Below are 13,257 nucleotides of genomic sequence, written 5' to 3'. Positions count from 1 at the left end.
TCGAAAACACAAAATGCATGCCAAACTTTTCAGATTTTAATTTGTCAAAAACGTTTGAAAACAATGTATCCTTTTCCTTCCACTTCCCAATAAGGTTCTATTTTATGTTGGTTTAAAACATAAAAACAGTCACTTACTTCCTAAAGTTCCTTTTATTCTTTTAAATTCCGGTTCCAACCTGCTGGTTCCTGCTGCCAAACTTTACCCACCAGTGGTTAATAAGTAAGCTCTAGCAGAGTGGCTGAAGATGCCCACAGGAACATTGGCCCCTGCTGCTGAGTCACCCAAATGAACAGTTTCACTGATTTCCAGGTGCCACAGATAGCAACTCTTAACTGAGTAGATGTTAAATGCTGAATTGTTTTGACGTACACTGAAAAAAATCCAAGATTATATCCAAACTGGCCCAAACAAACCTTTAAGCAGGTGTTGAGTCTGGTCATGTCACAGCTGGTGATAGGGCAAAAGTTCTGAAGCAGGTTTTTAGGGTTATTGTTTCTTCTGTTTGAAATGGACACAGAACTTGGAGGTTCTGGCAAACAGCTTCTCCATATGGACATCGCCGTTGATGAGAATGAACCCTGGAGAGGAATCGTGGACCTTCTGAGCAAACTTCGTCCTGAATGGAAGGCACAGCACATTCAGATGAAGGTATGCCACCAACTGAATGACGTGATTAAGTCTGTTTCCACTGGCTTCATGTATTATTTCAAATGTAATTTTTTACTTTTGAGCTTTGAGCTTGGCCACAGCTGACAAGAAATGATGTCATGAAAAGAGGAGGATGCTCATATTTTTTTTAAAACTGCAGACAATGCATTAGTAATACTGTCCAAGGGTCATTTAACTACATTAGACAAGTAGTAAGTAATGTTTGCTACTAAATCTGTTTATAGAAAATAAAATTTTTAAATTTCCTAATAGTCAGTTAAAACCTACCGGAGCTTTAAAAAACTAATTGAAAATCTATAAATACACATCTTGACCTTTCTGAAATAATGGCCTAGGTCATTTTTTGTCATTAAAAAGGATATTTTTGTCTAAATCATCTCCTCATGATGCTAGCCACCTCTTGTAAAATAGTCTAAATCCTCAGTTGAGAAGGTCATGCAAATCCATGCCTCTTGTGAATGGCCTATGTCAAGAGTGTGATATAAACAGTTTTACAGGCTTTTCAAAATGGAGACTGCTTTAGGAAAAACAAAAATCTACTTAGCCACTGAAGTTACTTCCAGAATTCAGGGCTCATCGCCTATTGGTAACTGATGAGGATTACCACATTTATTTTAACACAAGTATTTTATTACTGTCTTTCAGTTGGCATTTTTGTCCACAAAGTAGCTACATTCACAAAGCTAGCATTTAGCAAATAGTGGAAGAGCTCCAGAACCTGTGGCTGTTCATCTTTTCTTTCTTTTTAAAGATTACTGCATCAAATGGTTTTCTTTTAATTTTCCACATTATATGATCTACTTGAGAAAACTATGTACACTATGGGTCAAACGTTTTAGAACGATTTTCTCACTTAGTGGGTCTCTTTATTTTCATGACCATTTAAATAGTAGATTCTCACAACAAACAACAAACCTGTGAATGAACACACATGAAATTATGTAGTAAACAAAAAATCTAAACACTTTTTTAGATTTTTATAAAAAAGCCACCCTTTGCTTTGATGACTGCTTTGATCTCTTGGCGTTCTCTCCATGAGCTTCATGAAGTGGTCACCTGGAATGGTTTTCCAAAGAGTCTTGAATGAACTTCCCAGAGGTTATTATTTCAGTCATTACAGCAAAGGGCAGCTACTTTAAGGAATCTAAAATATAAAACATATTTAAAGTTATTTTACAATTTTATGTTTGCTGCATAATTGCATATGTGTTGCACAGTTTTGATGTCAACCATTAAATGAGAAAGGCGTTCTAAAACTTTTGACCGGTAGTGTAACTTAATTAAAAGGACCATAAGAAATGGCTATGTCAACACGTATCTGTTATTACCATTTTGGAGGAAATTGTTAAACATTATGTATATTCTGTGAAGTTTTTTGTGTTTCCTGAAAAAATTACATAGGCCATTATTTTAGGAAAGTGATGATATATTAAACTGATAAGGTTTTTTTCTAATCAGTGTGTCACCCAAAGTAAATAGGTTATGCAAGATGCAACAAGATGATCTCAACGATCAAAGACTGGGAGAAGCTTTTGTAAACGGCGAGCCACATCAGAAAACTCAACAAAATCTTTCTCAACTTATTACATAACCTGCAGATCATAGTCTGGAGGTTGTAGAGTCCTGCTGAGTACAGATGTTTATACCAACCCACTTTTAAAAGTCTGAGGGGCGGTGAAGGAACAAAATTCATTCAGGACATGATGCAATCAGCAAGCAAAGAGCCACTGCAGGGTGACGTCACGGGTAGTGTCAGTACTCTTGGTTTTCCTCTCGATGGCATATCAGAACTCCTCCTGTCAAGCAGAACATGAATCTCTCTCATAGTAAATAGGAGAAGTGAACATAAACATGCAGAAAAGTTATTGTGCACCTGCAGTGCCTTACAAAACTTTTGATAAATCTTTAACTTTTTCAAAGATTTTCTGTAATAGATCAACACAAAGCAGGGCCTAATTTTAAAGTGGTTGGAACATGAGTTCACCATTTTTCCATATAAATATCCAATACATTTAGTATTCATTTGTATTAAGCCTCCCCGATTCAAATAATATTTAGAACCACCTTTCCCTGCAGTTACAGGTGCAAGTCTCGCCCCTAATTTTCAATGAGACTTGGACATTTACTTTGACTGGGCTGTTCCAACACATTAATATGATTTCATCTAAACTAGTCCATAGAAGCATTGACTTTATGTTTGGGGTCATTGTCCTGCAAGAAGGGGAACCTGTTGCGGTCAACAGATTTTCCTCCAGGATTATCTCTAGTAATTTTCTCATCAACTCCCGCATTGCATCCCTTCCCCATAGAAACATTATTTTCCTTAATACAGCAGTGTAAAAAAACTTTGATGATGCTTTTGTACAACCAACATCACAAGCTAAAATAAATTAAGTGATTTATATTTATCCAGCTGCTCAGCGTGGTTCTTAGTACACAGTCAAACAGACAATCAAGTGTTCAGCAAATCACCGATTATTCTGTGCACAGAAACCCTTATGATGATGGCTAGAGAAGTTTTGCCAAGAATTATGCAGCATTTTAAAGCAGGAAAGAGGTTTTTTAATTGGTTTTTTAATCTATACCTCCTGTATTTGTATTTTTAGCAATTAAAACATATATTTAAATTCAGTTGATATCCCATCGTTTACATACACTTACTTAACCGTTTTTCTAACAGTTAGAAATGAAATCTAACTAAACCTCTACTGTTTTAGATCAGTTATAACCTAAATTATTTATCCTTCCACAGGTGTCTCACACAATAGTTTGCTGAGATTTTGACCCATTCTTCCTGACAAACCTACTCAGCTTTGGAGGCTGCTTTTCTCACCTTCACATTTTCAGCTATGCCCATCAATTTTTGTATGGGTCTTTTATGAGCTTTGTGATGGACACTCTAAAGGTTTAATGTGATTCTCCTTAAACCACTTTTTAACATATTTCACTGCATGATAAGGGTCGTTGTCTATTTGAAAGAAACATTATTGCCCAAGCTTTAACTTCGCGACTTCAACTTCCAACATCCACACAATATAATACTGCTACTTCACTGTATGGATGGTGTTCTCAGGCTGGCAAGCTTCACCCTTTTTCCTCCAAACCTGCCTATTTTGTTTCACAGCAAAGAAGGTGATGGTGCGGTAAGGTGTTCATTGTGTTCATCAGAACGACAGCCTGGGCAAAGAAATTGTCTCTGTGGCTGCTGGTTTTAACAAATAGTGCTATATAGCGCTGACTTGAAGGTAAAGGTCCAAGCAGTTTGTGTCCAGGATCAGGGAGAGAAGCGGAAAAGGCCGAGTGAGAGTGACTAAAATGAGACACAGATGAGATGGGAGTGCAGGGAGGCAGCAGAAAACATCTAAGTAAACAATGAATTACAGAACATAAACAGAGAGGAACCAGATCTATAAGGAAATATAAACAAACTCATCTAACACTCCAGGGGAGTAATCAAAACGCAAGTATGAAATGATTAACCTAAACAGGACTAAAACAACAGCAAGAACGTGGGGAAAACAGACTAGGATCTCATACCCGAAACCCTAACACAGACAGATCATGACAAGCTGCCCTTTTTCTGACCCTAGACCTGTACTAGTGATGGATGGAGGGAAGATCGGCCGTGATGATCCTCTCTATTTGGTGCAGTTTGGACCTGTCCGGTTTTATTAATGAGCCAAACCACACAGTGATAGATATGCACAAGACTGAATGATGGCAGTGTAGAGGATGCCCAGCAGCTCTTGTGGCAAGTTGTACTTCTTGAGGTGCCTCATGTAGTACAGTCTCTGCTGGACCCAGCTCGGGTCCCAAGGAAGGGCGGTTCTTAGGAACAGGAATCAATCCACAGTAGACAGTGTTGCTGAGGATTTTGATAGAAGGGAGTGTGGAAATCCACCGTCATCTCCACAGACTTGAGAGGGTTAAGCTCCAGGTGGTTCTGATCACACCAATGGAGCAGCCTATCCGCCTCTTGTCTGTATGCAGACTCATCACTGTCCTGGATCAGACCAACAGTGGTGTCCTCTGCAAACTTCAGGGGTTTCACACACTGGTCTGCTGAGGTGCAGCCATTTGTGTACATAAACTCCATGGGGTTTATACTTATACTATATTTGGACATTATGAATAGCTGGTGCAATAAATGAAGACTTGCTAAGAATCGAGAAAAAACACAAATTGTTCATTTTCGAAATAAGTGTAGAAGTGAATATGAATTTAGTTTTGGTGAAACACAATTGATGCATTCTGTTACTTATAAGTATCTCGGTTTTGTTTTTCATGAGAATATGACATTTGTTGAAGGCAGAAGAGTATTTTCTGAATCAGCACCGAGGGCACTGGGAAGTGTGATTAATAAGATCAAGTTGTGTCTAGATTTGGGCTTCGCCAGATATGCTATAGCGAACAACTCCATGGTTGCTCCTGCGTTATTATATGCTGCAGGTGTTTGGGGCTTTGGAAATGCACATGAGTGTGACATTATCCAGAACAGAGCTATTAGGTGCTTCTTAGGAGTTCATAAGTATACCACTAGGGCTGCCATAGAGGGTGACATGGGGTGGGTGGGAACCCTGTCTGATTAAACAGAGAGCAGAAGTCATTTGATTGTGGGACCACTTTGTGCGTTTACCTGAAGACAGGCTCGCAAGGAAATTTTGGGACAAATCTTAAAAAATATCCCTGGTCAAACAATGTTCTAGCAATTTTCCTTTAATAAAACAGTAAATGTTTATTTTTTAATAATTTGCAATGCAAACTTACAACACTTAAGCAGACTTTGTTTCAGACATATAAAGACCAGTGGAAATCTGATGTGCTCAATAAAACAAAACTAAGAAGTTATGCTCATTTTAAGGCAGTTTTGAGACGGAGCCTTATATTAATGGTAACCTTAAAAAGAAGACAGAGATCTCTCTGTGCTCAGCTGAGAGCAGGTGTTCTGTCTCTTGCTGTTGAGATGGGTGTGTTACAAAGGGCTACTAGAGGAACAACGTGTGTTTTATGTGCTTTGAATGTTGTTGAAGATGAATTTCATTTTTTGTTTCATTGTCCATTATATAATGATCTGAGAATGTTTATTTATGAGAAGATTCAGAGTAAAAATCCTGATTTGTTTTGGCAATCAGATGGTGATATGTTGAGTTGGCTTTTTAAGAACGAGATGTTTATGTTGACAAAATTTCTTTGTTGTAATGTTAACGTAAGGCTACTTCTTAATAGTGTCATATAAGCTTGTATAGGTTGGGCACATTGTGTGCATGACACTTTAATACAAAATTAATTTCATTCATTTTATACTAGCTTCAGGCATCTGGAAATCATACCCTAGAATGAACCAGACTTGTGGAGGTGCACAATTCTCTTCCTGATATATTAGCTGACTTCTTTGGATTTTTTCAGGATGTCACACAAAGAAAGAGCATGTTTGTGGTGATTCCATTCAATACATTTATAAAACTTACACATATACTTAAAAAAAACAGGAAATCATCATATGTAAACTCCTGACTTTAAAGAAAAGAATACACAATTGACAAAAAATTGCAACTAAATAAAAATCATTTTCAGGAAAGGTTTCACTTGATTTAATGGCAGTGGCAACACAGGTTATGTGTGTTTTATACAGTATATATCTGGTTTCTGTATATCTGTACCTTGTATTATAAAGTTTTGCTTTCACGCAATGTCCAAATCAAAGACATGTATGGTGATAAAATCCTGTCCTTAAGTTTATAAAAGCCTTTACATTTCCTGACAATAAAGACACCTGTTCAGAAAGCACCTTCCAGGAAAGAATCTGGAGAAAACCCAAGGTTAATGGACAACAAAAACAGAATTTAGAAACTTTTTTGTGTGTTTTCAAGGCATCCATTGAGGACAAGAGAACCCCATTCTGGTCCCATGTGCAAACACAAGGTCCAATCTTTCCGAGAAATAGGGTTTATGTTTGATAAGTGACTGCACATCAGCTGTGTGACCTCTCAATCTACACCGGGTCCTGGAAAGTACACAGAGGAGCAGAAGTTTCCCTTCAGAGCTCAGATCACATCAGTCACTTTATGGATGTACTGTGTTAGTCAGGGTAAGGTCAGACAGTTCCTGCTGTCACACCTGTGCTTTGGCATGGACTGTGTACAGTCTGTCAGTGTTATGATTTGTGGGTGTTTTTGTGTTTTTGTTGGTTTTATTTACAGTTAAGGTTTTGAATCGTTCTACTGTTTGTTTTCCTGGTCATGCTTTAGTTTTTGTATTCATGTTTTGCTTAGTTGTGTATTTGGATTGAGCTTCTGGTTATGCTTTGGTTTCATGTTTTTCTAGTTAGATTTCTGTTTGTTTGTATCCTTGAAGTTCTGTTTTGCCCTTGTCATGTTGTGTTCTGTCTGTTAATTATCTTTATCCGGTTCACCTGCTCTAAGCTAATCTGTCTCCTTGCTCCACCTGGTTTACTCTCCATATATACACTCCTGTTCAGTTATTCAGCGTGGAAACATTTTTCAAACCATGTCTTGTCTTCTGGATCATGCTCATGTGTTTCATGCCAAGCCTATCTTGCCACTCTGCCCATGTCTGCTTTTGCCTGTCTTGCCTGCCCATTTATTGTTTCTATTTTTTCTTCCTGCCTCATCTGTGAGTGAATTTTAGTTGATTAAATCTTTTTTCACTTACCATCACGCTGCCTGCTCGTCTGCATTCTGGGGTCCTATCTCGCAAGCCCTAACAGTCAGAGGTGCTTTTCAATTAGTTTCCTCTTTAGTCACTTCTTTCTTTTTCATTATTCTTGTTTACCATCTGAAGTAAAATAAATAATTTAAAAACAATTCTATAAATCTGTTTAAGATTCCATAATTCACATACTTTAAAAGGACATTTACAAAAATATCACAAATAGTCAGAAAAACTATGAAGAAGAAAAATACTAAAGTAACAATTATTAAGTATTTAGGTCATTTTGCTTTACATGTTTGCATCAAAACTGTGCACAGTAATGACATTTTTTTGCTATTAACTTTAGGGCACAAGTTTTATTTATCCGTCCACTCACTGTCATGCGCACATTTTGCACTCAGTAGGAATCATAATCAGATAACCCAACCAGGATTCATGTGACTCCTTTCAACTTTTAGGACTATTGGCTTTGCTTGCAGCTCCCTCCTGAATGATGGAGCTCGCAACCCTACAGAGAAAGCTCATTTTAAACATTTGTATCTAAATGAGACTTGGATTCGAGTCGCACTTTATTCTCAGACTACAAGTCCAAGTCAAGTCTTGGGTGCTTGTATTTATGATGCACTATCTCAAGAAGAAAAGCAAGCCAGTATTTAAAGTTCTTTTAAATTTTTTTGTTTGCTACATAATTCCATATGTGTTTATGCACTGTTTTGCTGCCTTCAGTAAGAATCTAAGCACAGTGTAAACGGTCATAAAAATAAAGAAAACCATTAAGTGAGGAAGTGGTTCTAAAACTTTTCACTGGTAGTGTACCTATAAAATCTCTCATTGTTATACTGGCTGTTTCATTACAAGAACACATATCAAAATAAAAGCGCTTCCTGTTTTGGTCCTTTTACATTGTCTCTTGTTTACTCCCAACACTGTGCCTTGCTCATTATATTATATTGTATAATGTACATTGGAGGATGTTCAGTCTCTGACAACAAAAGTTTTGAATTCAAACTTAGAACATGGTTTTCTAATAATATAAAAACTTTTCCGCCTCAGAGTGAGGAGGAAAGAAACATTCAAACCCTGTACAGTGCAGCATAGAGTGAAGGACTGGATAATATAACACAAATATTAATATTATTTTAAAGAACACATAAAAACACTTTTTTGATTCATTCAGAAATTCATCACAAACAACATTTAACGGAAGTACAGGACTGAGTTTCTAACCTCCAGCAAGGCAGTGGTACTGTGGACAATATGGCATGGATTTAATGAAGCAATTTTTACTGGATAGAAAACCCAGATGTAGCAAACAACACCACAAACTGCATAGGTTACACAGATCCATGCAGAGTCCAACCGCCGCTGGGAAGTATGACATTCTGTCTAGAATGCTACACTCCGCTTTTCCATTGGGCATTAAAGAACCAGATGAAAGTGACTCTGGCACTTTATACCCATGCTCCAAACACCCAACAATGCCTTGGGAACAAGATAATAACTCTCCTACATGTATAAAAATATCCATGTGGACTGGACAATAAAACTCCCATGATTCTTTCAGCAATTCAACAAGGGGGTAGATCTGTTCTGCTTTTTAACAGCTAGTTGAATGTCTCACAGCTTGTCCTCAATCTGAGATTTGAGCCTCCTTTCCAAAAGAACTCTTGTCTTCATTTCTATATTTATTTGACAGGTAAATTATTTACCAGTTTAAATTAAATCTTATGAAAAAGAAGACAATAGATACAAGTGAGGCTGAAAAAGACAACTTCATTACAAATATCAAAACCAGCCCTCCATTTACTATAAATAATAGATCAGATGTCAGGGTGGCCATGTTTGTTCACTCTACCTAGATGAGAAACTGTTGTGTTCATGTCCCTTTGGAGGCTCAGAATATACTTCAGGGACTGTGGTGCTGAATGAGAAACCACTGAATGACAACAGGGAGGCTTTGGAGGCAAACAGCGGTCAATGTGGTATCTTTGTATACACAAAGAGAATAGTAGAGGCTGTCCTGGAACACTACTGTGCTGTGAAGAGCACACCTGTGCATATTGCTCTGCTTCCCTTCATAAAGGTTTCATTCTATACTCAATGTTGCATTTCTTAATATACTTAGAAACAAATTTGTGCAGTTTATGTAGCTGTCCCCATATTAGTCGGGTTTTGTGTACAAGTTTCATTCATATCTGTAGCTATAAATGTATCACTCTAAATTATTAATATCTTATGTAACTCCATTTTACCTATATAGATTCTGATAAAGGATTCATACTAAAATATGATACAACATAAGATTGCTGATTGATCATTTTGATATTTGTACAACCACTTAATAACTGACTTATTAAGTAAGATGGAAATGGTGTTACCTAAACAACTTGAAAGATGTTTACAGAAATGATAAATTCATTAATATTTGTTTCTAGAAACTGAACAGATATTTCTTAAAGTATATTCACAAACCTCATACGACAGCCATATAACTAAGACAAATATTTAAATAGTTAAATAATGGGCCCCAAATTGGTTTGTCCTTGGTTTGCATAATGGCCCAATATTAACTGCCTGTATAGGTTTGATGCGGGTCAACTCTGGGCAATGGCTCCTGTACAATTTGAACAAATTTTCCTCATTGTTTTGTGACCCAGCTAAGGTCATAGGGGGCCAACTGGTTTTGCCGACCTAGGTTGTATTTAGTCAACCACTGTGGGTTCCATAAAGAAAGTCCACTTTGGGGCCAGGCCCACTAATGCCTGGTTCACAGGACAAGATTTTAAAATTGTTGGTTGATTTTCAAAATCTGAGAGACTCCACACATGACCATATGAAATTGTAGCTATAACAGGTTTGGTCCTACAGTGTGTGGTGTACAGCCACACGGCAAGCACAACACACCACAAACGAACAGATTTCACTCATGAACATTCAGAAAGCAAATCTCCTAAAATCAAATGTGGGTAAATAAACATGGCCGACAAGGAAGAAGGACTAATTTTAACAGAGAAAAAAACATTACAAAAACGAAAAGGCATTCGTTATAGAAGTGGAGACAGCTCAGGCAGGGGCTCTACTTGCTACACTATGATATGGAGGTGCGGTGTTGTGTTTTTCCTTTCTCGGAAAACGTCATTTCACAATGTGTTTAGATTTTCCCCCCATTTTGGTTTAGCATCCATGTATATGTCGCCTCGCTTTCTGATTGGCTACACGTCACACTCAACCAAGTAGATACAGGGGTTGGACAATGAAACTGAAACACCTGTCATTTTAGTGTGGGAGGTTTCATGGCTAAATTGGACCAGCCTGGTAGCCAGTCTTCATTGATTGCACATTGCACCAGTAAGAGCAGAGTGTGAAGGTTCAATTAGCAGGGTAAGAGCACAGTTTTGCTCAAAATATTGAAATGCACACAACATTAAGGGTGACATACCAGAGTTCAAAAGAGAACTATTTGTTGGTGCACGTCTTGCTGGTGCATCTGTGACCAAGACAGCAAGTCTTTGTGATATATCAAGAGCCACGGTATCCAGGGTAATGTCAGCATACCACCAAGAAGGACGAACCACATCCAACAGGATTAACTGTGGACGCAAGAGGAAGCTGTCTGAAAGGGATGTTCGGGTGCTAACCCGGATTGTATCCAAAAAACATAAAACCACGGCTGCCCAAATCATGGCAGAATTAAATGTGCACCTCAACTCTCCTGTTTCCACCAGAACTGTCCGTCAGGAGCTCCACAGGGTCAATATACACGGCCGGGCTGCTATAACCAAACCTTTGGTCACTCATGCCAATGCCAAACGTCGGTTTCAATGATGCAAGGCGTGCAAATCTTGGGCGGTGTACAATGTGAAACATGTATTGTTCTCTGATGAGTCCACCTTTACTGTTTTCCCCACATCCGGGAGAGTTACGGTGTAGAGAAGTCCCAAAGAAGCGTACCACCCAGACTGTTGCATGCCCAGAGTGAAGCATGGGGGTGGATCAGTGATGGTTTGGGCTGCCATATCATGGCATTCCCTTGGCCCAATACTTGTGCTAGATGGGCGCGTCACTGTCAAGTACTACCGAACCATTCTTGAGGACCATGTGCATCCAATGGTTCAAACATTGTATCCTGAAGGCGGTGCCGTGTATCAGGATGACAATGCACCAATACACACAGCAAGACTGGTGAAAGATTGGTTTGATGAACATGAAAGTGAAGTTGAACATCTCCCATGGCCTGCACAGTCACCAGATCTAAGTATTATTGAGCCACTTTGGGGTGTTTTGGAGGAGCGAGTCAGGAAACGTTTTCCTCCACCAGTATCACGTAGTGACCTGGCCACTATCCTGCAAGAAGAATGGCTTAAAATCCCTCTGACCACTGTGCAGGACTTGTATATGTCATTCCCAAGATGAATTGATGCTGTATTGGCCGCAAAAGGAGTGTCACGGAGTGACATTTTTGGACTTTGTTTGTGGCTTTGTGTTTGTTTACCTTTTGCTTAAATTTTTCTATTTTGGTTTTTGTATCATGTTTTTCTTTTCTCCCTCCTCCGCCTCCTAGTGTTTACTTCTTAAATTCTTTTATGGTTGTTTTCTTATTACTTTGTATGGTTTATTATTATTATTATTATTGTAATTATAGTTCTTGGTCTTCCCTGGATTATCTAGTTTTATTTCTCTTTAGTATCTTTGTGGTTAATTGTGTTTTATTATTTGTTCCTTTGCATTCTTCTTGTTTACTAGTTTATTTTCTGTTTCCTTTCCAGTTAATTCAGTCAGTGAGGTTAGGTTTGTTTTCTTTATGGGTTCTTTGTTTGTTCTCAGGTTATTATTGTTGTTCCTATGTTCCCTCTAGTTTCTCTGTTTACTTTAGTCATGATTATTCTAGTTTTCTTATTCCCCATTTGATTATTTATCTTTGTCAATAGGTTTGCTTGGTCTGTGTTTCTGTTTATTGTTTATTAGTTACTTTGCCCGTCCTCAGTCTTTGTATTTGTTTCACCTGTTCCTTCTGCTTCCCTGCCTCCTTGTCTCACCCGTTCCCTGTTTTCTCTGATTACCTGCCCTTTGTTATCCCTCAGTATATTAGTTGGTTTTGTATCTTCGTTCAGTCCTGGTTCCTTGTGTTCGTCACACCTTGTTCTCATCCATGATTATGCTTGGTTTTTTGCCACGTCTTGCCTTGGGAAACTTGCAGTGATTTTGCTACATTTTTGACCTTGTAAATAAATATTTGAATTTCAAAAATGATCCTGCCAAGCTCTTGTCTGCACTTTGGTCCAATCCAAAACCACATCGTGACAAGGAGGCCCTACACCATACTAATAAATTGTGGTCTAAAACCAGCTGTTTCATTATTCAACCCCTGTATCTCTGCTAACATTGGGGGAGTTTCTGAAGACAGAATGGGAGTATCTAAATGAAGGTATTTCTCCAACACCAACCCTGATTGGATGAGCAAAATCAAGTGAAGCACATGAATGGATGAGCGGGTCATTGCGGGTGTATTGACAAGTCAGTGTATGATTGGATGAATGCAACGGTGTCATAATGGGTTACTACAGGACTCTGAAGAACAACCACGAGAGAACCAAGGCAGCGTTTTAACAATTAGGATTACAGGAGTAGTAATGAACTGGAGACAGGACTGGATCAGCTAGCAGGATTGGGATCTCACTGAGGGAGAGAAGAGAGGCTTAGAGAAATCCTGCATAATATGGCGAATATCTACTAAATAGGTTCTTTGGTTTTACTTACGAGGGCAGAGCTTTCAGAAAAGCTTTGGAGGAATAAGTCTGTTCCACAATAGTTGAGGTTGGCAGGTGGGTGCAGCTGAGAGGAAAGTACTTCCTCGTTCTTCTGACTTTGTGTTTCTCTCCTTTCGATCCTTTCAAAGAAGGAGAATTTGTCGTG

General features: G+C 38.4%; 1 protein-coding gene across 1 annotated transcript in view; it reads left to right on the top strand.

Moving 5' to 3' along the window:
- The first annotated feature begins 261 nt into the window (after window positions 1–261).
- zgc:113516 (uncharacterized protein LOC541449 homolog) overlaps window positions 262–13,257 on the top strand; it is a 54,678-nt gene continuing 41,682 nt past the window's right edge. The window contains exon 1 of the mRNA XM_047385223.1: window positions 262–651. Coding sequence (XP_047241179.1) covers window positions 511–651 — 141 coding nt within the window. The 5' untranslated portion in view covers window positions 262–510. The remainder of the gene's footprint in view (window positions 652–13,257) is intronic.

The sequence above is a fragment of the Girardinichthys multiradiatus genome, chromosome 2 (genome assembly GCF_021462225.1).
Source record: "Girardinichthys multiradiatus isolate DD_20200921_A chromosome 2, DD_fGirMul_XY1, whole genome shotgun sequence".
In the NCBI taxonomy this organism is placed as follows: Eukaryota; Metazoa; Chordata; class Actinopteri; order Cyprinodontiformes; family Goodeidae; genus Girardinichthys; species Girardinichthys multiradiatus.
This window is presented reverse-complemented; position numbering and strand designations above follow the sequence as displayed.